The sequence below is a fragment of the Nicrophorus vespilloides genome, unplaced genomic scaffold, assembly GCF_001412225.1.
Source record: "Nicrophorus vespilloides isolate i.1.1-1 unplaced genomic scaffold, Nicve_v1.0, whole genome shotgun sequence".
NCBI classification, from domain to species: Eukaryota; Metazoa; Arthropoda; class Insecta; order Coleoptera; family Silphidae; genus Nicrophorus; species Nicrophorus vespilloides.
Window position 1 is genome coordinate 271,515 of NW_017100084.1, and position 26,369 is coordinate 297,883.

Consider the following 26,369-nt stretch of genomic DNA (forward strand, 5'->3'; position numbering starts at 1 on the left):
TATTAACTTTCAAATGAGGGTATATACTTCGTTGAGTAAGTTTAGCAATGGAAATATTAAGGCTACAAGGTGATGGAGGAATAGCAGATGATTGTACATGTATCATTATAAAACTTTATTATGTATGTATTTATGGATAATGTATGGACAATATATGAGTATCAGATAAAATTGTACTGCGTGCAACAGAATCTAGAGTACGTTACATATAGATACACCATTTCCTTTCCGAAATACCTGCCAATGCAAGGGAAGTGAAAACTTCAATGCTTTCTCCGCAGAAAATCTGTATTCATCAACGAATCCAGAGAATCATTCAGCGGTCCTTAATCCTTGAAAAAATGACGCCAATTAGTTTTCTCTGCCTGAATTCTCGAATATCCTAAGAGCAATTTTCATTTCTCATTCGTACAAGTGAACTTAGGTTTACCAGCCTTCTCAATAGATGGCAAAATAAAGAGATTTCAAATTACGCGTGGGACTTTGGTTGTAGAAGAATCGCATAGTTATATTCAATATTATATTTCATAAAAATGTGACATATAAAAAGTGAAAAATATAGAAAATAATATATTTCTTATAATATATTTTTTTCTCTCTTAAAAAAAATTTAGAACAAGTTTGTACAATAATATCATCATTATTAAAGGTGTTGAAAAATCTTATAGATAAATATAGTCTATGAAAATTTATATCTGTATATATATAAAAAAAAACAGAAGTAAAAACATTAAATATTAATGAGTACCAAAATAGTAATATATTAATTAATTAATTTTTGGTTGGTCTCTTTATTTTGCTACATGAAGCTCATGTTATTCGGGTGTGAGTGCCTGTCGACGTTAGGTAGTAACTTAGTTTAAGATGAATGCTCATGAAGCCAAGTTAAACGTGTGTTTTTGTTGTTATATTGCAAATTGTTCTGGCTATTGTTGTTCATCTCTATTTGTTTGTTTCTTTATATTATGTTCGTCCTGTTCTGTGGGAGAATGTCGAAATGAATTGAGAGCTGAAGGGGTGTTTCTGCTTTTATAGTTTATTTTAGAAAATCAATTATATTATAAAATACATTTTTATAAAAAAAACCTAACTTATAATATTGCGAAAGTTTATCAACATAAAGTTGCTATCCTAGTAGTTGGCAGATTATGGGCATGCTTAGAGAGCTGTCTGTAATATAGGGGAGACCCTCAGTCAGTTGGGCCCCAACTTGGCGTCACGTCCATATGTTATGTTACGTTACGATACGAGTAAAGCATAAGTCAGGTACGTTTTCTCAATTTCAAGCAAATATGGGGAGATGGCTGGTGTATGGCTTCATGAGTATGATGCTTAAACCTATTTACATACAGTTTTACAGTTACACCCCATGGATCCGACCATCACTGTCAGAGATCATTTAACATGACACACGCAATTACATTGAATGCTACTTGATCACAACTCATATTTTTCAAATAAAACAGTGATCTCGTGATATATATAAAACAAAATAAAAAAATAATAATAATTAAAAAAAAAATAAAATAATAATAACTGTAACTGTAAGTAACTAACAATAACTTATGATTGGATTGGATAATGATGATTTTAATACTCTAGAAGCTATAAACAATCAATAATAAAATAATAATAATAATAAAATCTGTAATCAACATTTTGTTCTTAAACATTAGAATGAAAACAATCACAACAAGGGAGAGAGTACGGGTCAGAGTTCCACAAAGGTAATGTCATATAGGTCTTCGTCGACTGCCTTTAACTCTAGCAGGAACAGGTCCTCGTTGCAGTAGTACGCTAACATATCATCATCAATTTTGGCCGTGATGCTGGAACAAGGATCAGAGGTAAAGACTCTGCACGTAAAGACACTCCACAGATTAGTTAATGCTAGTAGGGCCGTTAGTGAAACCCAGCTACCACTACTAACTGCTCCAACTTACCCTTTTTTGTTTTTGCGATACAAGTTATTTATGCTCGAAGCAGAAATTTTGTACTTATTCTCAATCTGCAAAATAAGGAAAACAGAATTAATTTTCTGAGAGAAAAATAATGCATTTCTGTCTTTCTTTTTTAGCATAGATTTAGAAGAAGTACTGAGCTTTATAACAATATGTGAATAATATCAAAATATATAATATATGTATGTATATCGATTCGGTTATATAGATATATATATGTATATAAATATTGTGAGCGAGAGATCATCTTGAGCACGGAACAAAACAAAAACAAAACAAACAAAAAATATATAGAAAGATTGTTATTGTTTATATGACATGCCAGTTTAGTGGGTTATTATTGATTGATTGATTGATCGTTCGGTTGACATATTGAATGAATGTAAAGCCCAGTACGTCCAGGTCCATGCATACGTTAAGCAAAAAGCAAGCAGCCAGTTATCATTCTTGTAATTACTACACTTACCGCATTCAGGAGTCCAGCCGTACTCGGAGGGACGACGTGGAGCGGTGTGTAGACATCGTCCGACTCCTGGCGAACGTACAGCATGACACGCTCATTAAGTGGTGGAGGACCGGAGCTTGTGCCTAGACCCCCGCCGTTACCGCTGGATACCAGCATTTTCGCCCTCTTCAGCGGTGGCGGAAAGACGCCACCATCCGTGTTTAAACTATTATCCAAGATCGAGTCCTTCTTATCCGCGTCTGGTGGAAAATGATTATGGAACTTGAGCGTGGGCGTTGTGGGGGGTTTCGATGCTGTATGCAGCAAGAAAGGGGATGCTGATTTCACGTGGTCATTGCTGTGGACTGAGCCACTCAGTGAACCATCCGTGTCGTGACTGTAAAACCCTTGCAATTCCATCGACGCCAGCTGCGAATAGTTAACAACAACGCATTACTACCTTAGAACTACGTTCAATGACCATCAGGTCTTGGACACTTACCTTGTCGATATCCTCAGCGGGCGAGAACAACACAGGCGGTTTACTGAGATCGGTCATCGAATAGAACTCGGACCTCTCGCACATGGGATGGTACAATTCGTCCAGCTTCTTGCGACCAGTTGCAGTCATTTTTCTCTTCGCCGCCCGCCTCTCTTCATCTCGAGTCTTCCGTTCCGCGCCCTATATACATAATTATTATACAATACTCTTCACTATGTCCGATTCGACTGGCTCACCTTATCACAAAACACTTTAATTTGGCAATACCCTCTATGGAATACGCTCGAGTCTCGCGGATCCTCGTACGTATCGATTTGCAAATGCAATGGCAAGCCTTTAACACCCTTCTGGCTACTGAAATCCGTGCTCAAACATTGAACAGCTATGTTTATCTGCTTGCGAAACAAAATCATAATTATTTAGTATTGTCAGAAGAACAGGGCCTTTGTTTTCCGGTGACTCACCTTCGCTGCACTCTCCATGGGATTCCAATATACGGCGATGGCATTGTGTGCGACCTCCTCAATGCATCCTACCAATCCAACACTGTTTTTCGTGTCTACAACATACAACGAAAATTTTATATTTTTGAACGAAACAGTTGTTTTCTTGCGTTATCCATGCAAAAGACACTTCTTAAATGTAAAATAATCATGCAGAAAAAAATACCATTTTATAAAAATCTATCATAGAAACATTCAATAAAACTCGATTATTTTTTAATATTATTATTTGATGACAAAGACAAAAAAAAAATGATAATTAAACATGCGAATAAAATAGAATGTAATAAAATATTAAATAAAATTTCGGCTCATGGATGGATCGAATGTTGTTTAACGCGTGGAACATGTACGTACTGTGTACGTAAAATGTTATTATGCAAATACCTTATAATACGCCGTATAATTTCATAATAGCAGCATGAAAACTTTTAATGGTTTTATTATTGATTATGCAGAATGGTGGAAAGAGTACGAGAGGAGATGGTGCGGAAGGATGATGGAGAGTGCGTGTATAAACTAACCTGCATCCAAGATCCGCTGCTTGACGGAGTGCTGCCGTCCGTGCCAGAATTGCCAGGCTTTAATTTCATCCTCGGGGCTCTTCTCTTCTCTGAACATCAACATCACGATGCTCTGCAAACACATAGTTGTTAATTGACGATGGTCGATGGTCGCGAAGCTTAGCTCCGAAATTGTGCAATTTTCATTCCAAGGCTTCCGACCAATTACGATTTGCGCAAAGTATTATTATCAATATATATATATATACAAGTTAATGGTCGTACGCAATAATTGCTGCAAAAATATTGAATTCTATATATTATTTATTGAGATTATTGGCTTGTCCGTTTTATTGGTTGGTTGCGTTGCGCTTTTTGCAGAGCCGCGTTATAGATGAATAATTGGATATATTATATATAGGTAGACATCGAATGAGATTATTTATAAGATACAATTAAAGTGGCTGCTAATTGAACGCACAGCCCGAAAAAACTTGACTCTTATTATCATCCGCCCGTTAAGGTCTGCACACCCCACATTTCCGTGGAGTATCATAAATAAAACCGATCACGTGTGTATAATAGCAGCAGAACCTTTGCTAAGTGGCTGCCTCTAATGACAGCAATTAATAGACGCACGCAGTAATTGCTCACTTACCTTGACGGTCTGCGATTTGAGCTGCTTGTCGGGATCCTGCACATACTCGAGGGTGATGCCATAAAATTGGCCCTTATTAATGTATGTGATACGGTCATCCTCCCGCCGTTGCGAAGTCGAGATCGGAGTCTCCAGGTGGTATTTGAATCCGACCGGGGAAAATCTATGTAATTGCAATGAAACACGGTTATAAAATATTGATTGCCATTGCCAATGGATTGCATTGGTGAAGACGACACTTACATTTTTGGAATTTGTATCTTGTCTGCATCATTCTGGCGACCGAAGTCGTGCCAAGGTCGGCTCCGTGTGCTAGCCTGTGAACCTGGTGACTGCGATGCATTGCTACGCTGGCTGAGGGATAGCGGATCCAGAAGACCGGAGTTGTTCTGACAGAGTTCCGTATAATCGAACGACTGTAACAGGAAAGCAAGTTGTTTTGATGGTGCGGACAACGAAGAACTGTTGTTCTTGATGGTGGTGGCAGTGCAGTTATTAGAACGATGGGACTCGGTTCCGCATTGTTGTGAAATGTGCTCCGATTTGGGGGAGAATGAAGGAGAGGGTCGACTCACCTGTTGCATAGTGTTTTGGTCGCGCGGTGTAATTGCGTCCGCCCCAATGCCACTGTCCGGACTCGGTAGATCCACCGTGAGGCCGGCGGCGGTGGCGGCGGCTATGACTCCTTTACCGTGGTACGCACTTGATTGTCGTACATAGCGCTCGACGAAGCTGGCGGTGGTGCCACCAACGGCGCCGCCACCGCCTCCTCCTCCGCCACCGCCTCCGGCGCCGGTGATCACCTCGTCACCGCCATATGTCAACTGACTCTGACGCAATTGGGTAGAGTAAACAGGTTCGGGGGTGCCAGCTCCGGAGGCCACGGTGGTGAAGTACTCGCGGTAGTACGGCTCCGCCACCGAGAAGGCTGCCGAGCTGCCCGGTCTGACGACGTTCGTGCCATATCCACCCGCACCGCCTCCGATACCGCCTTGGGTATATTGGGTCACGTGGTCGGTAATGTATGGTATTGGCGACGGGGTACCACTGCCACTGTGGCCGTGACTCATGGGTGTGAAAATTTGGGTGCTGTACATCGCAGGCTTCAGCTCGCCCGTGGAAATGAACTCAATGGGACCGGCGTTGGAACCGTCCGCCAAAAGACTGCTATGGGTCGACGTCGGCGTTCCGTTGACGGATCTTGATCCGTGCTGCGGGGAATTTAAGCCGCGATGGCTCTCATCTTTGATCGAATTCACATCCACCACCAAGTCTCCGGGCTGGCTACCACCAGAGGACACCAGCACGACCTATAACCACATACATTACTCACACTTCCGTACACACTTCATCACACGCATCAAATGTCTTTTATACTTAATATCACAACTACCAAAATCACTGTTAAACAAATTCTATATCGATATTGTAATGGAATGTCCTGGTGATACCTTATCATTCCACCGGTCAACGGCGCGACAAAAAGAAAATCTACTAATTCTGGTATTCACCTTGTGCCTCTGCTGATGCTTGCTCACGATGATCGATCCATCCAGTCCTGGTGAACTGGACTCCAGCTTCCTGTGATGGCTCAAGTCTTCCGGCTCCCGTTTCACGATCTGTAGATTCTGCGTACCGGAAGCGCCTGGCTGTGCGTACCCAACGTGCTGGTTTATAAATAAACCTTGGATATCTTGAGAGCTTAGTTGACTAGCACTGCTCAGAGGAGGAGTCAGCTCAAGGCCCGTCCCACTTACTAACCCGTTGGGCGCTTTGAGCTGGGACGAAAGGATTCCACTGGATTGTGAGTTAGTCCTAAACACAAGCACGCATTAGAAAGGAACCGCCTGCGGTAGGACGGAGACAACAAGATGCAAGACTAAATTTATGCAAAAATGTCGCATCAAGTGAGATTTTCGCGAAACATTACTCGAATATCATCGCTCATCCACTTCTATTCATTCGTATTGTGCGGCACAGACCTTCATACAAATTTAAACCCATTGTATTCACCGCCATTCTTATTCATGCCCAGGCTCCAACCCCTTTACTCTCTCCAAATATATACACACACATACGTATTTTTTACATCATCTCTTTCTCTCTCACATTCTTCACTTCGATAGTGCAAGTGAAAAAGGATCGCATCCTGAAATCCGACGCCAATAACAGATACGTTATCTTGATCTCTCATGCTTTCGACTATTCAATATTGTCTTATATACCTGAGATGTAATTTGTTTATAAGAATGGGATACTACCGGTAGATACAATCGGGATCACGTTACCGTATGGTATTTTTAATCAGTCGGATTAAAATTACATGTGTTGCAGTTACCGAGGGAGCGCGCGTAAATAAACAAGGACTTATCCCCGGGTTTGCCATCCTTTTGAATAATTTCGATCGGGAGAGTCGATAGTTCGTTACCTCGGGAATGTGTGAAATCGAGCGGAAGGGGCTCCTAGGAGGCGCGAGGGTCAGCAGATAAATCAAGAAGGTTTTAGCATATTCCCAAACGGCCCGAATTATGTATTCTACCGAAGGGTAGGTACCTTCTCTATCTCTGTCTTTTCCTTGCGCGTAAACCAAATTTGTACACGATCGTATAGCTGTCCCTCTCATTTCAATAATAATCCTATTATGCAGTGCAATATATAGGATATGGCAATAAATTTTCTCGAACTGTCGGATTTTTTTTTTTATTTTAAATTTTGTTTTGGAGTCCCGCTTTTTGATATATAGCTGCCTCGGGTCGGTATTATTATTCTAAATACTTACGGCCAAATATCTGCCAATTTGTCTTTGGAGTCTGTCGTGAGGGGAGGCAGTTTGTAATATTCATAGATGAGGCCCATGGTGGCAGTCTGGTCCTCGGCGCCGCCTCCGATGTTTAGCATCGCCGTTGTGGCGGCAGTCAGGGGGTGCTCGTAGTAGGCCCTCCAAGTCTGCTGGTCCTCAGGAGGGACGCCGCCCTCGGGCAGCTCTGCCATACCCCGGGGACCCACTTCTCCGGTGCCCGCGACCGCGTGACCCTCCAATCCCTCCTTGCGCTTCCTGCAAATAGAGAAACACAAACAAACCGTCATTCCTAATCCGCTCTAGACGCTCACGATCTAAAACCTATGAGCTCAATGAATCTGCATCGAGTAGTCAAACCCGTTTGCATTTTCATTCAGCAGCCGCAGCCGAAGAGTACCAGATCACTTTCTCGTCGCGGCACGCGACTCGCCAGCCGATTCATCGACCAGAACTCAAAACCCACCAGCAACCAAGGTTTCCTTGGGAACTCAATCGATTGAGTTGGTGCGAAACACCCTGTCACACCACATGTTTACTTAATGTTAAGCGTGAACAAAAAAAAGAAGTATGCATTAAAAAGACGAAGAAGAAAGGGATTTTCATTCATTCCGTGATTAATGATGGCGAATTTATTTCTTTTTTTTTTATTATTTATTTTGAGCTGTAGATTTTGGTTCTCTTTTGGTACCTGGCTTAGATTCGGTTGACATTTCGGTGCGATTAATATCGGGGCCAATATTCGCGAAAGCCATAAAACGAGCTAAATCTAATATATATATATATTGACCACACCTTCGGAATTAATGTCTCCACTTCCAGACATACCATGATCAAGATAAAAGTGCCAGGGAACGCAGATGTCGCTCAGAACACATTACCAACGTAAACAGTATATTTTCTCTAGATTTTCTCGTGGTCCACTTTCAAACGTACGTATCAACCAACCATCATCAACATCGACATCATCGCAGGTCGATCAACAACGTTACGAAACCGAGGGACGTCAACGAGAATTAATTCATATTTTAATGATATTCAAGTGCGATTCTCTACCGAATTTATATGTTTCTTTTTTGAATTAACATGCGCCAGTGTAAATCTTAAATCGGTTGGTCGTAGTTGACTTACGATACCGCGGCGGCAATTTGCGTGTAAACCGCCAGAAATGGGAGAAGCCGTCGGGCATACTAACGAACTGCACGAAAGAACATGTTTCATTCATGTGGCGAACGTCCAGTACAAGGGCTTAATTGATACATATGCAAGGGACGACGTTATGCGAGACGACGATCAGCGAGACCGGCTGTCGCCGATCGCCGTAATTCGACGTTTGAGAAGGATACGCTACGCCAATTGTCGGAGCTAAGAGCGTGTGTGCTACTACATTTAAATATCTGCACGGAGGAGATCCGGTAGCCGAGGTGGGAAATGGCATAGTATCATATCAATTGTCATGTTAAAGGGGTGCCTTTTCTTTATTTCATCTTTTCTTTCGGTATTCTTCCCTTCATCCTATACCTCATCTCTTGAAGAGGTATGTTAGCAGTATATTGAAAGGTGTGCACGCATGCAACCTTTGTGCTTGTGCAGGGAGCAGGTAGAAGGACGTCAGATACTTGTGCTTCAACACCCTAAGCATCCGTCAAGTTACACATCATCGCGATTGCACCCTCAGCTCGTATCGCGCTCATCCTCAATGGTATGGCAATGGGCTCAGTGTACAATCTACTCCATTCCATCCAAAAACGCTTCATACCATAGCCTCCGCGAATCTAACGGACTGAATGACTGACTGTCTGCTCATCCTTCAAATACGGTCGTCTCATTTAAAGTGTATCGATTCCGCGAAGAGCCACGTCGCGCATAGAAACTTCTTTATCATATTGCGAGCGAAATCCGAAGACGGTCGTTCAGGACGAGAAGTAAAAGAAGAAGGAAAAAAAAAAATAACGCGAGTAGAGAGAAAAGAAGATGGAAAGAAAAAAGAATGTGAAAGCTAATATCACACAATCGCCGGATGCACGGCGATATCGCATGGGCAACAACAGCATCGAAAACCCATCGTCGAAGGGGGGAAAACTAATAAATAACTCTCTGATCTATGGGCACCATTAACGAGTCAAGTGTTCTTTAAAACTAATTGCCCCGGCGATGGCAGTGGCTATCCCGAGCATTAATCTACTTTATAATCAAAATTACACCATTTCCATATGAAATTACACGGACGGGCACATCTCGAAAGATTCTCATCCGATCATTATTTCCATTTCCATTTGCCTTCGACTTTTTTTTTCTTTATTTGTTTGCTTTCTGTTCGCGTTTTTCTCTCCGTCAATTACCGCGCGCTGCAGTATTTTTCTTCTCCGACTATTTACCTACACTCCGCACGTAATCCTCACCTTTGACACATAAGCGAATCAATTAAAAAACTTATTATTGTGTAAAAAGTATTATGAATTCAAGGTCCCGGTCTCAGTTTTGCTACGATTGATACGGCTGTGATTGCTACGACGATTCTCCACCGAAATCCAACTGGATTTTAGAGCTCTGTTATTTATTCGGTTCGGTTGTAGCTACTAACCCTTTCTTAGCCGCAGGTCATCTGGGTCTGACCCTCTTCTAGTACAGGACGCCCGTAGATTATATTATTTGATATGCACGCGATTCCTTTGCTGTGATTCTCGTTTTGTTCTTTTCCCGAGCAGGGGTAGTCGTATTCTTGCACTTTCTAACGACTTTCCTGAATAGCTGCTCTACTACTAACTTTTTAAACTATCCTGGTCACCGGTATTGCTTCGCCCTGAAGAGATGCAAAGACTAAAACGCACTAAGGTCTTCGCACACTTGTGTCAATGTCAAACTCGCACTGTCAGTGTCCGCGCGCTACATGTCACTTAATCGCAAGTAATGTAAACGAGTCGAGCTCTGTTATGGAACTGAAGTGGCCTGACCAGGTGAGTTGCCGGACTGCCGGACCCGGACCGCCCATTGGGCTACAGGTAGTCAACATTTTAGGTATACTACCATTACGCAGGCGCGCCTACATATCTACACAATATTCTCTCGTGCACACATAATTTTAATTACGTTAAAAATTTCCTCCGAAAACTTTTCTTTCTTCATACCAGCAACTTCACCGCATATGCACATACATACATACATCGATCCGCGATGGACTCATCCGCCGTTGGTACTACTCTTCTCGAGAAGAAACCTCGGATGACAAAGGGGGTGTCGAGTGTCCGGATTCATCTCAGGTGTCCGTTCCGCTTGTCGGAATCCATGTGGTCACTGACTATAACCACGCACATACATACGAAAAGCCAGACACAAACACCACCGCATTCACAATTTACATGAGAAAAAGTGAATATATATATATGTATAAAAACAAAAAAAAAAAAGTTAAAAAAGAAAGGAAAATAAAACTAAGTTGAAGGCGACACCGAAAACCAAAACCGAAAATTTAATATTCGATGGTGTCGCCGAAATTCAACCATCCCATGGGAAAAAATCCCGTCCCATAAAAATTGACTTTTCCCCTCTCCAAATGGCGAATTAAATTTCAAGGTCCGCGATCTATTAATAATTCCGTTCTGCCAATTAATTAAAATATTTTAGATTTACACTTACATAACAACACTTCTCTTATAAAATAAATATGTATATTTGCAGTTTATATGTGTGCTATATTCATTTACTTATGCACAAAGTCGCGTCGTTTTCAGACCCGATATCCTTTGTTTCGCATGACCACAGGATCAAGTGCGATTAATGCAATATATATATATAAAGGTTAAGGTTGCACCAATCTTGAACCATATTCTAATAGACCTAAATAGACTTCAGGTTTAAGTTTCCTATAAATGCATCACCCACACAATCGCTACAGATTTAAATTTAGGTTACACGACTTCCTTTGTTCAATCACAAGGAAACGCTTCGTACGATGAACAAATAAAAGGTTAAGGTTGCGTCGAACTTATAACTTTTTTTTGTGTGTTTTCAATTTTGTTGGTATTTCCTGTCTACTATAAACAGTGAGCAAAAATTAATAAAAATATTTTTCTTAACTGAATATTCTGCAAAACAAATTTACTTATCTAATGATTACGTGAGAAGTAAATTGATTTGATTGACGCGATGTCTAATAATTTGTCACCGCATTTGATGTGCGAAAATAAGAGAAAATAGTAATAGTGATCAATTATGCGCACATGGAAATACTCGGTTCGGAACGCATTTTACACGAGCCAGCGATTTGTTAACGGTTAACTGCAACAACGCTGAACGCAATTCTCAGGCTCGATTTTCCTATGTAAGTGTTTGCTTAAAACCATCCTTCAGATCATGGGGTGAGCGCAGCGATAACATCTGAAGATTAAGCTTTTACTTAAAGCTCACTCGGATGCACAGCAGTGATACAAATTACTGTTACAACGGTTAAACATCTTAAATTTATTTTGTATATTCAATTCAATCAAACTTAAAAGTTGATTTCAATATTCAAACTTAAAGTTGACTTAAAATCTAGAAATATGTTGGAGACGATTGTGTAGGAATTGCAACTGTTTCATGGTATCTGCAATGAGTGGTCGTTATGCAATACCATTTAAATTCCCCGGATGTTGGTAGGACAAACTAAAAAAAAAGAGTAGTAGATAATAGTGGATAAAAAATAAGAGAGTAATCGAATTCTCGGCGAAGCCAGATTTTTGTAGAGTTTATCCATGAATTCTCGTTAGTAGAATTTGGATTATAAATGGAAAACGGATTTAATTGCCACGGCAATAACTCATGGTCCGCTCGTTATGAATAAACGAACGAAGACATATATATATATATATTTATATACACACACACGCATATATATTTCTCTGTTCGTCGTTTCGTGTATCTTTAGTTTTCGTCTATTGATATTTCCTCTTGTGAAATTCTATTCGAAGGTTTATCGTTCGATCTAGCATTTGGGTTCTTCATAAATCCGTTTTATTTATGGAACTTCTTATAATTGTATATTAATTATTCGTTTTCTCTAACTTCAGTTCCAACTACAGTCGATTCCACTTAATCGGGACAAGTATATTTGTCCCGATTATGCGGTTGTCCCAATTATCCAAACTTTAAGATTTGTCCCTAATAAACGGCTGTTCCAATTAAGCTGTATTTCAAATCCTTGTTTCAGCACGCAAGTCCTGACGACCAGTTGAAAATCGGTAGCGGAATCCTTTCGGGTTCGTCGCTCGACCCATCACGCGTTTCCTTTTACGGTCAGAGAAACGTTCGGCCCTTTCGCCCGAAATCTGCAACGGTTTATTGCGGCAACGTTTACGTAATTGCTTGAACCAACAAAGCGCACAAAAATAAACACGAATTTATATGGAAAAATAAAATTTCGGATATTTAGTCTTTTTTTTTTTTGCTGCAGTCCACAATAACATTATACATTATTTATGATTCGACTTAAAATATGTAAATGCGTTTGAAATAATTAATGATTATTTTGGATTAATGTCACTGCCGCGTAATAATAATGGCCCCCATGGAATTTATTCGAAATAATTTAAAAAAAAATAACTTCAAATATATACAAATACATATAAGTTTTTTTAGTGTTCGCTTCATGTTATATAAACGCAATAATTAATTAGTGACGATTTTCTTATAAAAAGTTCGAAGGCCTTTGTCGAAAATTGAGGAAATAAAGAACAAGCGTCGTTTAGAATAAAGAAAACATATTTTATGTTGTTTTCTTCTATCGTTTCTGTACTGTTTTCATTACATTTTTTTTTAAAGATTATTGTCGTTGTCGGACATTAAAGCGAAGGAAATAAAAATGTTCTGCTTATACTTGTTCAACGAATATCTAAAACTGTGACTCGAATGGAAATAAACAGTTTCTAAATTCCGGAAAAAAAAGAATAATAATACACAGAAAATTTATAATAAAAAAAATATTACAGTAAAGCGAACATTAGTTTAGTTACGACAATTCTTTGATTTTCTTTCGTTTCTTATTATTCAAGCACTAATAAAATTTTAAAAAATGGCGATTGTTCGAACGATTATGCAGATTTGTAGTAAAAGTTCGACAAAGTTAATGTGTTTTTCGTCTGAGACGAAAAATATGTTTGCAAATTAAATGAATTGAGAAAAAGTTAACCTATACTGTAGAATACTTAACTTTTTTTTTTTAAATACTAATTTTAGAGACAATGCGTCATTGGCGTAGAATATATTGCATCACAATATAATATAATAAATGTATAAAAGAACATTAGAAAAATAATTTTGAATGAAATTGCTGAGTATAAAAAATATAGAATATTTATATGATGATAATAAAACAGAAAGTCTTAAAATTGTGAATCACATTTTTATTGGTTATTATTAATTATTATATAAGATGACATCATTGCTTTTAACTAGATATTTTCAATAATTTTTCAAAAATTTCCGATAATTAGACAGAATTTTTGAAATTTGTCACAACTAAATTTCACATCGAAAAAACAAGAAGTTTTAAGAAAAATATATTTTCTATGATCTTTTTTTACAAGAATTTTCTGACAAAGGCAAAAGACTAAATTTTGCATCGAATATATTATGGTGATAACAAGAAATTTTACATTTTGGCATTTGTATAACACAGGACAATTTATTTGAAAATAATTTTTAACAATCATCAATGTAAAAAGAAAAGGGTATTTTGTCTCATAGATTTTTTTATACTCTCGAATCACGAAATTAATAAATGTAAAATCATAATTGTCTTGATTAAAGATTAAATGGACAAATTGTAATAAACAAATTAAATTCGTGTACAAAAAAAAATGAAGTCGGAAACGTGTTTTGACTTCCGGACCGAATTTATTAAGGTGGAACTAGGAAATTCGAAAACAAGTTTTTTTTTGTTTGTTTTTGGTATTACAGAATGATTTTCATATTCATAAAGAAAATATTTATTAAATTCAAGGTTTCATTTTATTTATACTGTAACTAAGCAATAGTTTTGATGTCATTTCGATTTTAGTAATTCTTAGAAATATTATATATTTATTATGAATTTGTTTTTTTTTTCTTCTTGTTCTGATTCGTTACCACATGCGGAGGAGAGAAGAACCAATAAAGAAAAAAACGAGAAGAGAGACAAAATATATATAAGAAATAACACGAAGGAGAAACACGAGAGACTGAAATTTACATCGAAAGTCGATTTGTCGATTAATTATCGTCCGTTTGGTTTATGAATTAATTTGCTTTCATTAAGCTGCGCGCTGGAATATAAAGAAACTTATGCTCATTAAATTATAAATAGAATCCGCATTAAAGGCGATATTAAATTATAAAATGGACATTTGCATATTATTGATTTTACTGCCCTGGGATTATTATTATTACGAGCAGAGGATGAATGAGAGAACGAGTGAAAGAGAGTGAGAGAATTATAAGCTGTTGCACGTTGGATTTTGACCGGAGGATCCTTGGACTGACTGACCCTTCGTGCGCTTAGGGCCAGGAAAAAAAGGGAAGAAGATGGGGTGTGTGTGTATATATATATAAAAAAGACAAATAATAATGTATGCTTGGAGCGGAATATCACGGTGGTGCGTTCTTCGTCTTTCAGGTTGTGGAATGAAAGAAGAAACAACGCACGGGATGCGTGAAGAGACGTCCTAAATGGTCCCCTTATTATCTCACCCTTTCATGTGCGGCGGGTAAATATTACCGAAGGGGTCGAAAAATCCCAATTAGATTTATTAACAAATTTCGGACTGTGGCCCTTCGGACACTCACCACCCTTTAAGGATTGTCCGGTGAAAAGGTTCTAAGGAACAGAACCTAAATCCTCGAAACTTCCTCAGACGGATGCTTTTTTTTATATACTTAACGATGTTCACAGATTTCAAAACATACATTGTTCAAATTTAAAATACTTCTTAAGCTTAACATCATTTTTACTTACATTTTATTACAATAATACAATTATGATATATCTATGAAAACTTTAAAAATCAAAGATAAATTAACAAATTTGTAATAAAATATTTTAAGAGAAATTTTCTTCAATCTCAAAATTATTAATAATAACATTTAATACAATAGTTACGAAATATTAATTATATTGAAAACTAAACTTTTCGAAATACAACAAATATTTCATTCAATCAAAAATAACGTGAATGAAAACAAGAAACAATATATAATAGAATATTGTTGTCCTTACCTACCTCAAAGTAAGTTTCGGTGCAACGTCATACTATATCTCTGTGAATTACGTAAGTGGTCATTAGTAAGTTTCTTCTATTTAAATGTAACTTAATTGTATATAAATTGCGTCGAGAATGCGAAGAGAAAATATATTATAATTATCATAGGCCCAAATAACAATATTTTACGTGGGGCCCTAAAATACGTGTGGGCCCAAAAAAATATTCGTGGGCCCCAACAATTATTGTTCTATGATACAATCTATGGGTTTATTATCGTTTAATAATCGAAGCTTCTTTAATTAAGAGGTTTATAGTACAATTTATAAAACAAAGACGGATAAATATTAGTATAATTAAAATTAGGTTAAGTGAAAATAAATATTTGAATGGTTATGAAAAATTGTGATGTAATTTGGTGGAGCCACAAACCGCACGACAATTGAGGTATTCAATTGTGGTCATTCACAGACGTTTAGTACCTAGACTCGTTTTATATTTATTTTGGAGTAAGGTGTCTATTGATAGAATTCCATGAGCAATCACAGTTGTTAAATTCTACGAGACGCCGAGTGCGTTTAGTGAGTTTATCAATTAGGAAAAACCAGTTGTGGAACCTGTGCACCAGGCTATGCTAATAATACTACTAGGAGGATGAAAAAAAAGAAGAGAGAAGCAAACAAGGTATTGCAGCCCATTGAATGAAACGCGATCCTAGAGAGACATCCGCTGCAAGATTCCAGTTATCCCTTAATTATTACGTAGTTTTTTGGGTATTTCCAAAAGGTCGGTCAAGTGGGTCGGCAAGCCTCTAGGAAAGTAAGATCAATGCAATTACGATGCTCGGTGAAATTGCTTTACGCAGCAATTGGTGCTTTATTAAAGAACGAATCGTTTCATTTACTTATTTATTTTCATCTTTGTTCTTCTTTTTATTTTGGGGAAAGGCTACACTGCTTTGTGCTTCTGCGCGAGAATTCTTTCCTCGAAAGAGCAAAGGGTGCTCCATTTGCCAACAATGCAATTACACATTGTCTGCTCTCTCGAACACATGTGCAACGACGATCCTTCTCCTTTCGGAACGTACGCAATCTTCTTTTTCATACTTCTCTCTTTTTTTTTTTTTTTCGTTCGCTCCTTCTCTGTTTTCCTCGGCCCATTTATGATTTATTATTCGGAGACTTCTTTCCTCGTCTTCCACACGCAGCGAGCAGCTTTATTGTCGAGAGATTTCTTCGATACAAACCGATTTCATTCGTTATTACAATGCGCCCATAATTCTTGGCTTTGTCTCTTCGCTCTTTCATTTTTATTTTCATTTCAATCTTTATTTTATTATATTATTCTGTATTCATTTATTTTTTTCTTTCTTTGGTTTTGTTACCTACGTACATCTATATATATGGATATAATGTGCTGCCGTGGAGATGAAATTATAACCTTCGGTAGCCCTTTGTTCTTCCTATGGCTTCGCATGACTAGCGCCCTTATATAACGAGTCGCGACGACCATGATGATGGCATAATCGATGTAAGGGCTTCACTCATGCATTCCACAGGAAAATCATAAATTCCAATACTTATTTCTTTAAGACTAATGATTCCAATTAAATGCCGGCTTCGGAGCCGCATGCGGCTCTTTTAGTGTAATTATTGCATGTGGCTCCCTAAATTTATTTTTAACAGATAAAAAGAATGGCTCTTCACTCCAAAACGTTGCCGACCCCTATCATACAATAATTAGTTCTATATTTATTTAATTAATTTTTTTTTTAATTTTGCCGATGTCAATGTTGGGCATTGCTTTAACGAAATTGTTGTCGACATTGATACACGTTGTATACTTTCTATAAAAATTTACAAAAAAAAACGCATACTTTAACAGTACATGTGACAATTGTCTATGGCAAAGTCAATGTCGTCTACTTCTTTTTTTGACAGGCAATGCCAATGTCAATGCCATCTCAGTGTATATACTTTCTATAAAGCAAATTGTAAACATTTTCTTAACCAAACAATATTTGTTTGCATATATCTTATCGAGAACACGTTAATAATTATTGTAAATAAATAAAATGCGTGAACTTTATATTTCCAATAATTGTTTTTTATTTATTTTATTTGAAATTATTAATTTATGTTATAGAAATAAATTTAATCAATTGGCAACGTTTCAGTTAGTGCTGATTGAGAAATCACACGTATTGTTCAAAGTGGGATTTCTTAATGTCACTTTCCTTATGGCATTTTAATGATGGCCTTGCTTAAAAAGCAATTAAGTGACATTTCGAAGTATCGATGTAACGATATCAAGTTTTTTTTTCTATATAATTTTTGATATATTATTATTCGTCTAATGTCAACAAATTCATTTTTTAAGTCTAAAATATTTTATATTATTATTGCTTTTTTTTTTCGTTTTCTTAATTGAAATGTATCGTGAGTGTGTGTATACAGGTTTGTGCAATTCACCATAAAAGTTCATTGCTTATTTTACGCTACGTCCGATTAGTGACGGGTGATTTGCGCAAATTTCAACGATTTCAAACTATTTCCAATGCTATTATTACCTTCTTAGCATATGTAACTATAATTATGATCGGACATTCAACTTGAATCTAATCTATTCAATATTATTACAACCTTCATCATGAACTTGGCTATAAATACAATTTAATCGAAATTTTACCATTAAAGTTTATTACATTTATGAAACACTATATATGTAATACGAAAATTTGCTTAAAAAATTTAGTTAAGAAAAATTTAAATAATTATTTAATGAAATTTATGTATGTATCAAACTTTTTCTATTAATTTTTGTAAAACAATTGTAAAAAAAAAATTAAATACACTATAAAAATGGAAAGTTTGGGTATACTTAAGTAAAAATATGATTTTTTTTGGAAAGGAAATCCATAAACGGAAGAATGTTTTAATAAATATATTTTCATAGTAGAGTATAATAAACGTGGCAAATAAAAGCACTTGGAAAAGTTTATGTAATGCTCTGATCTCAAAATTAATTATGATCAGGTAAAAGTGAAAATCTGAAAGTTTCACCACTGACTTAACCATAAGTGATTTTTGAATGGATTTTAATTCAACAGTGAAACATATTGTAATTTTTCATATTTATTTTCTTAGTAATTATTCTTATATTAATAAAATTGTTATTTTATTTTATTTGGGTATATATTCAATTTTTTATTTTCAGCTTCTTGGAAATATTTTCATTTAATTTGTTGATTTTATATTTCAAATTGAAAATGTCACAATTTTTTAATTATGGCAATACCTCGCATAGTGCGGCTTCTATCAATAAGGATTCGATATAGTACGGTTTGTAAATTTGAAAATAAACTAAATTTTAATAAATTCTGGACAAACTAACTAGTGGACAAAATTTAAAATCTAAAGTGTTTCAAACAGTGCGGAAATTTGGCGAGTCAATAAAAAATTGTAAATATACTAATATAGTAATAATAGAAGATGGTATACATTATAATTATGGGTTTTAGGTATTGAAGATACGCCACTGCTTTGCAGGTGTCCGTTCTTAGGTTTCGTCGGGGCGGATCAAACGTACAGAGAAAACATCATTCTGTAATAAACGGTTGTTGTTTCGATTGAAGCCCCTTCGGAATATATCCTGCATGCAGAATACCAAAGCTTGAAGGAGTAAAACGTTTCGTTGTTTGCTAATAACAAGTATTGAATTGCCATTCGTATTGTGCTCACATCAGATCCGAACCTGTCCGTTCTTATTAAATCTGGAGTTTCAAGGTGGCAGGAAAATCAATCCATCAAGCGTTTATTTTTCTCTTTCACCTAACGAGTAGATGAACCTAACAGATTGATTCAGTTTTCATTTTCATTCTTTTTTTTTAAATCTGCCTGTTTGTGTTTTGTATATGTATATGAAGAGCGGAAACTGTAGTCGCTTCACTAATCACTTATTTCCAAAAATAGCCGGTTTAATTAAATACACCTCTAATACCTGGGCCAGTGGGCCATAAAAGTGGTGGTCATCAGCGCCGCCGGGCCTCGTCCATTCTACCTGGTCAGCTCCGAAGAGATAGCGCTATAACGAACCACTAACATACCAACCAATACATAATGCCGCACATAAATTCCTGTCCCACGGTTTTAGTCGCTGTCATTTAACATTATCTGTGACTTAATGTCTCATATTAATCTATACCCTATATACAGAGTGTTAATTCGGACCGGGTGTTCGAGAGGACGAAGGATGAGGAGGAGGACAAAAATATATATATATATATTATATAAGCAAACAAGTACAAAAGAATAACAACTGGAGAAACGACAATGCAACAAAAAAATTTATAGTTATATGCGCGAATTGATATGCAGAAATCCGAATCGACGACGGTAGGTGTTTCTGTATACCTTTTTTTTCTTCTTCGCCTCTAACCAGGATTTATACGCATCAAGATTACACGAATTTAGCACCATTCCTTTTCTACATTTTATTCACCATTACATAACAATAACGTTATCACAGCTTACTCATCGGAGCAAACTTAATTTATCTAAATATATATATATTTTATTAAACAATTACATAGCATTAATATTTCATGAGCTCATCTCAATTTTCATATATTTGTAATATGATTATATAAAAAATATTTATATTATTGTATCTATAGGAAAAATAATTAAGTTATAAAATGTACTAAATTTATATAATAGATATATTAATTTCTTTCCCGGTGATGACCACGATACGATTATTAGAAACGAAATATTACCAATAAGAATACTAAATAAATACGTTTCTCATTTGATCAATTAAATTTTGTTCTTTAAAAATAATATTTTTTGTTTTTTTAATTAAAAAAATAGAAGAAAAATAATTAAATTGATCTATAATATCAATATTTTAATATTAAAATAAAATTTCCTGATTCCCGAAATTCCGGGATTGATCAACTTCTGAATACCACATATTAAATGTTTTAACCAAAATATATCATTTATTGCAATAGTAAAAAAAATAAATAAATTTAAAAAAATGATAATAATTCAAAGAAAATCTAAAGCAATGTGATTTTTTGTAATTATACTTCGAAATACCTAGTATTATCAAATTAAGTAAAATTCTTAAAATAAACAATTTACTTTCTTAAATATATATTGTATAATTTTTTATTTTAATACGTTTTTACAAACAATGTTTTTTTATTGATTATGTTATAAGAAATATTTGCATTACTAATTGAATAAATTGAAATTCAAAGTAAGCAAAAAACGTAAATTATAAATGTTGATATCATCATATATTTCTCCATTGCCGTTCACAAAACATGTAATAAGAAAATTGACATGAATTTATTGCAAATTACAAACTGTTAATCAAATTTACTAATAACACATCATCGCGTATTTTCATCTTGACGTTATTAGTAAGTAAAGTTGTATATTTTCGACCGGTTGGAAATTTCCACGTCCGAGTATCACCTAAATCATCAAACCAAAGATTCCTGTCACAATAAATACACGAATAGCATTAACTGTTACGCGAATTCGTGTTTTATACCCGTATTTATGCCTACAGATACAAAACAATGTACGTGCATAAACGACACATTATGTTTTCTGTTTGGGTTTGCGGCACCTTCGTTTTTTTTTTGTTTGTTTGTTTCATTCTCATATGCATTTATAATTCACCGAAAACAATCGATTATTTAACACAAGGAAAAATGCCGATTTGCCACGTTGTCAAATCGCTTCAAGCGTTTTTTTAATTAAATTTATTGTCCTTTTTCAATTAGTTATTTTGTAATATTTAAAACCTCGCATAGTGGGGGTAATAAGTTTCAACGACTATTTGAATCCGGACTAATCGACTCTCTCAAAAATATCAAATTTTAATAAATACAGAATACCTCGCATAGTGCGGCTAATCCCGGACTGTTTAAAACACCACAAAAGGAACCTTGACATTTAACATTTATGTTGCTTTTCTACTTAATACTTAAGTAAAGTCAGTGGTCCATTCTGGGAAACCAATTGCGATTGAAGCATATTATGATGTAAATTATAAAGACACATTTAGTTTTATCATAGGAATAAATGTGTACTAAGGCTTTGTAAAAGTTACAAATAGAGAACATTTCAATTTCACAACCGAATATTCTTATGAGTTTATCGAGTGAATAAGCGCACTTAAGCTGACGTGATTTATTGTTTGCTATACATATTCCATTTGCGAACTTGATTATGTGCACTGAGAAACGTACAGGAAACTTAGCGTTTCAGCCGTGTCCGAAGCCCACTGATTATATTACTGTGATTGTTAAATTATGTTACTATTCCCAATAACTCGTAAATAACGACTAGAAACATGAATTGTTTCTTTTTTTTCACTCCTTCATCTTATTCTTCGTATGTTTCTGTCGTACTTTCACACACACTGTATGTATTTAGAGTCGGGTTCCTAAAGTTACCGTAGCTTAGAGAAAATTATGGAGGACTTAAGGACATTTCGGCCGAGAAGAATGTCCTTTCGGCCTTTGTTGTCGGATTAGAGAGCCGAAGTCGAGTGTTTTTTCCACGAGCTTCGATGGAATTCATTTAAAAAAAAACAGCCTGTTCAAATATACTTTCGTCCGTGTTTTTCTTTACACAAGAAGCAAAGTTTTCCTGTTAAATTTCATATTTGATTACAACATTTATTATTATTCCTTATAATTAGAAGTTAACTATTAAAATCATTAGTAAATGATAATTTCAATAATATTAACCTGAAGATGAGAACACAGTTTAAATATTTTATGTCTCATATTTCACACTTAAAGTAATGCTGATATGTTAATTGGCTTTATTTGTTTCCAATTCTGTGTGTGTTCTTTTTTGGAAGAACTAAATATAAAGCAGAAAGAGACGGGAAAGTTCTTGAAATAACTCCAATGTTTATTAATAAAATTTTGTGCATGTTAAAAACGTAATTATCGGTCGTTCAAATCCAATAAGAGACTTAAGATAAGTTTGTGTTATCAATTAACGCGGACAAAAATTCATTCAAAAAAGAAACAACAGCAAGAAAAATCGATTAGCTGCGATATTTTGAGAATACGGAAACTTGTTGTTTGTATTGTATAATATTGCTTTACTATTCCCACTTCTACTTTGAGGATGAGATAGCAAGAAAAGCAAAAGTGAGAATGAAAAATTTGAAAAACAATACAAATTTAGATATGAAAGTTGTCCCAGTCGCAGATATATTTATAACGCCCAAGGTCAATGATAAAATTTAATGCGCAATATTTAAATAGGTAATTTCTTTCTTGTCCTAACAAAATGAATCCTTAGAGAATTCAATCTAGGTTATTATAAAGGTCTCCAAATGTTATAGAAAATTATTGTGATTTTTTTTTGTCAAGTCTACAAAAACTGTAACAGTTTATTTGATTGAGTCAACTTCATGATCTTTATGATGATGTAACTTGTAACATAATCTAATTGTGATATGAGTTAGTTTTTTTCATTAAGTTTTAAAGTATAAAGGTTGTTTGTTGCAGAATGATTTAATTGTTTTAAAACTGTCGTACAAAGGTGAGTCATAGTCTGGTGATTTGCTACTATGTAGTCTGTATGTGTCAGCTTAATAGCCGTAGAAGATTTTGAAATTGACTTATAATTTACTTCGAGACGTTTATACAGGTACTTTGATGGCACATTCATTATATACAAAATACAAAGAAAAAAAAGTAGTTATTTTACTACGCACAATGATTAAATTGCTACAAGATGGTTGTAAAATGATTCACATAATATCAAAATGTTCTGTTAACTAAATTTTTTTTTGCTACATATATTTTTTTTTAAATTGGTAAATATAATTGCTGTATAATAATTTTAAAAATAATATATAAATGAAGATTTCATTGAAAAGTTTATTGACCTTACTTCCTGTGATTGAATTATAAGTAGAAGTGATTTCTAATATCTTAAATATATGAGCTAACTATAAGCTGCAATTGAAAAACAGGAATTGCTGTAGGCTTTAATCAGTATTGGCGAAGCTTCTTTTTAACTATGATGTATACGTTACTAGAAGCAATTGCTAATATCTTACATGTATCAGTTAACCATATGTTTCAAAGCAAATAAAACACAACAACAAAAATGAATTGCTGTAGGGAATTTGCTAAGTGATTTTTTGTTATTATTTGTACAATTCCAAAGTGTTTACTAATTTCTTAATTATAAAATTTTACGTTATTTGTTTTTAAACTGAATGTTTAAAACAAAGAAAAATTGCTGTATTTATAGTTTATTTATATAGTCAAAGTATATTCAAAATTGATACTACTACGTGATACAATTGAAGCAAATACAAAGTATTCCTGTATGATTCACAAAATATTTTCGAATTGTCTTTTCCAAGTAATATAATTGTAAATAACAGTGATTGCTAATATCTTAAGCTGTGTTGTAAAGTAGCTATTGCTGTAGGATTCACTAAGTGTGTTTTCCTATAAATAGATGTGATTGCTTGTCTTAACTATGTACTGGAATGAAATCATTATGAAAAGCTGTAGAGTTCGATGGGAATTTGCAAAGTATTGATGTAGAGTGTAGTTCTAGTATATCTGTAGAAGTGACATGTTGTCGATGAAGTGTAGTAAGTCGTGGAGAGCTGTACGAAATAATTGAGTTGAGGCCGGTTCGTGTGTCGTACATGGAGCGTGCGTTATTTATAAAACAGCCTTGGAGTCGGAACAGAAGCGGGAACGATAAATTAATTTGTTTATAATGTGAGTTGCAGAAAATCTGTTAGACTGTCGAGAGGCGGTGGCCATAAAAATAATGAGGTGTTTGACGGTTTCATTTGAGGTGGCGAGTTAAGGCCTCGTAAAGTTTACGGCTCTGTTTGCTGTATATCTCCCATTGTCCGTCGTCGTCCCAATAATGATTCATTGGGAAATAAAGACCGAAGACTATGCAAAAAAAAAACAAAGGTAAAAATAATAAGGAAAATACGTCTGATGAAAACACGACGTGGAGGACGAAGAAAGATGTAGAAGAATAAGAATAAAATGAGAGTGGACGCGACGAAATGGATACGTAAAAACTTGTTGAACTTTAAAGAAGGTGGCCCAATGCGCAGTTGTAAATCAAACTGATATGATTATCAGTCACAAAAATTCATCCTGCTTCGCGAACTCAGGCATTCCGAAGAAAAGGAACGAACAGGCGTGCGTACGCAAAGAAGGTATGTGTCCTCACGTAACGAAGGAGGCGGACGAGACGGAGAGAAACCAAACCGAACAAAAAAGAAAATAATATACATGCATATACAAAGGCCTCGACGTTATATCGTCAGGTTGATATTATTATATCGGTTTTTCAGATCTCTCGCCAGTTGGAGAAAGTTTTCGGATCATATCCGTTGCGTAAGCGGTGTACGCCGCTTCGTTTCGGAGGGCTTATTGTCATCAACCTGAATCCAATCTCGGGTAACTTTTTGGCAAAAGGCCCGTTGGTATGGAATGGGATGTACCATGAATAAACCGATTTCTTCGCTGTCGACTTTACCGCCGATAACGTTTCGATCGTCCTCGAAACCGGTCTCCACGAAGACCACCACCACCAAAAATGAAAATAAGTATATCCACGCGTAACGGCGATGAGAGGGGAAGGATCTTTACGGATTTGACACAGATACGTTTCGTCCTTTTCATGAAAACTTTTAATAAAGCAACTCCTTTGATCTCCTGACACGATGCTCAGAAACTACATTAACATTATTAAAATTAATAGAATCTTGCTATGTATATACTTGGAAAGTTACATAAGTTCTTGTAACATGATGATTTAGTACTTGTCAAGTATTTGGTAATACATATGGAATCTTAATTGGAAATCTATACTACACACAATATAATTGTTTGGGTTACAGTTTCGGTTAATAAAAACTATGCAATATGCTAAAACAGTAATATTTAAAGTATCACCTATTAATGATTTCGGACCTTTGTAAATAGATTAATGTGGCAATCAACACCTTTTTGTGTGACTGGACTAATTGCATGACGGCAAAAGACTAATGGAATTAATTAGAAAGCTTTATGAGCCTTGACGTATCAACGCTAAGTCGAAGATTACGACTTGGTGGTGGAGCCTAATAGAGTAGTAACTGAAATTGTCTACGACGTCTAGGGATGGGACCCGTTTTTGATGGATGCGTGTGTGAAGGAAGCCTCGCGTCTGACTTCAAGTCAAGAGGAATTCCATTAGACTTTGGAGGGGACGCACTGTCATTAATCAACGAATCCAGACGAAGTTTTCCGCTCCAGCTTGAGGTGTCAACTCGTATAACGATCGATCTTGCATAACGAAATGCAAATCAAACTGTGACGCTGGGAACATGAATGGAAAAAGGATAACTTTATTGCATTTGAACATCCATTTGATGGGTACTTAGGTTCAGTTGCGTAACGATTCACTTGCTTTTACTTAGAAAGTTTTTAAATTAATTCCTTTTCTATTATTTATTGAAGCTACATTCTTAAATCACGATGACAACACTAAATACTTATTTCAATTGCACATCTTAATTATTTCGCATTTCTTCATTTAATAATAGTAATTAACAATTAATAAAATTTACGTTTTAAATATGTTAATAATTTGATTTCGTAATTATTTGAAATGAGTTTAAATCATGTAATTATTATTTGTTTGTTAATGAAATGCAAATGTTGGTTAATTTCTGCTATATCAGCATGCATTCGACTAATCGGCGGATGGAAA

General features: G+C 35.6%; 1 protein-coding gene across 2 annotated transcripts in view; it reads right to left on the reverse strand.

Moving 5' to 3' along the window:
* Window positions 1-785: 785 nt before the first annotated feature.
* Window positions 786-26,369, reverse strand: part of LOC108567094 (protein grainyhead) — a 42,804-nt gene continuing 17,220 nt past the window's right edge. The window contains exons 3-14 of one of the 2 annotated variants that reach the window (XM_017927349.1): window positions 7,352-7,627; window positions 6,084-6,387; window positions 5,148-5,882; window positions 4,816-4,988; window positions 4,573-4,735; window positions 3,936-4,047; window positions 3,373-3,467; window positions 3,145-3,300; window positions 2,909-3,088; window positions 2,428-2,835; window positions 1,944-2,008; window positions 786-1,829 (exon numbers count right to left, since the gene is read on the reverse strand). In XM_017927349.1, coding sequence (XP_017782838.1) covers window positions 1,712-1,829; window positions 1,944-2,008; window positions 2,428-2,835; window positions 2,909-3,088; window positions 3,145-3,300; window positions 3,373-3,467; window positions 3,936-4,047; window positions 4,573-4,735; window positions 4,816-4,988; window positions 5,148-5,882; window positions 6,084-6,387; window positions 7,352-7,627 — 2,785 coding nt within the window. In that variant the 3' untranslated portion in view covers window positions 786-1,711. The remainder of the gene's footprint in view (window positions 1,830-1,943; window positions 2,009-2,427; window positions 2,836-2,908; window positions 3,089-3,144; window positions 3,301-3,372; window positions 3,468-3,935; window positions 4,048-4,572; window positions 4,736-4,815; window positions 4,989-5,147; window positions 5,883-6,083; window positions 6,388-7,351; window positions 7,628-26,369) is intronic. The other variant, XM_017927350.1, reaches the window with a different exon arrangement.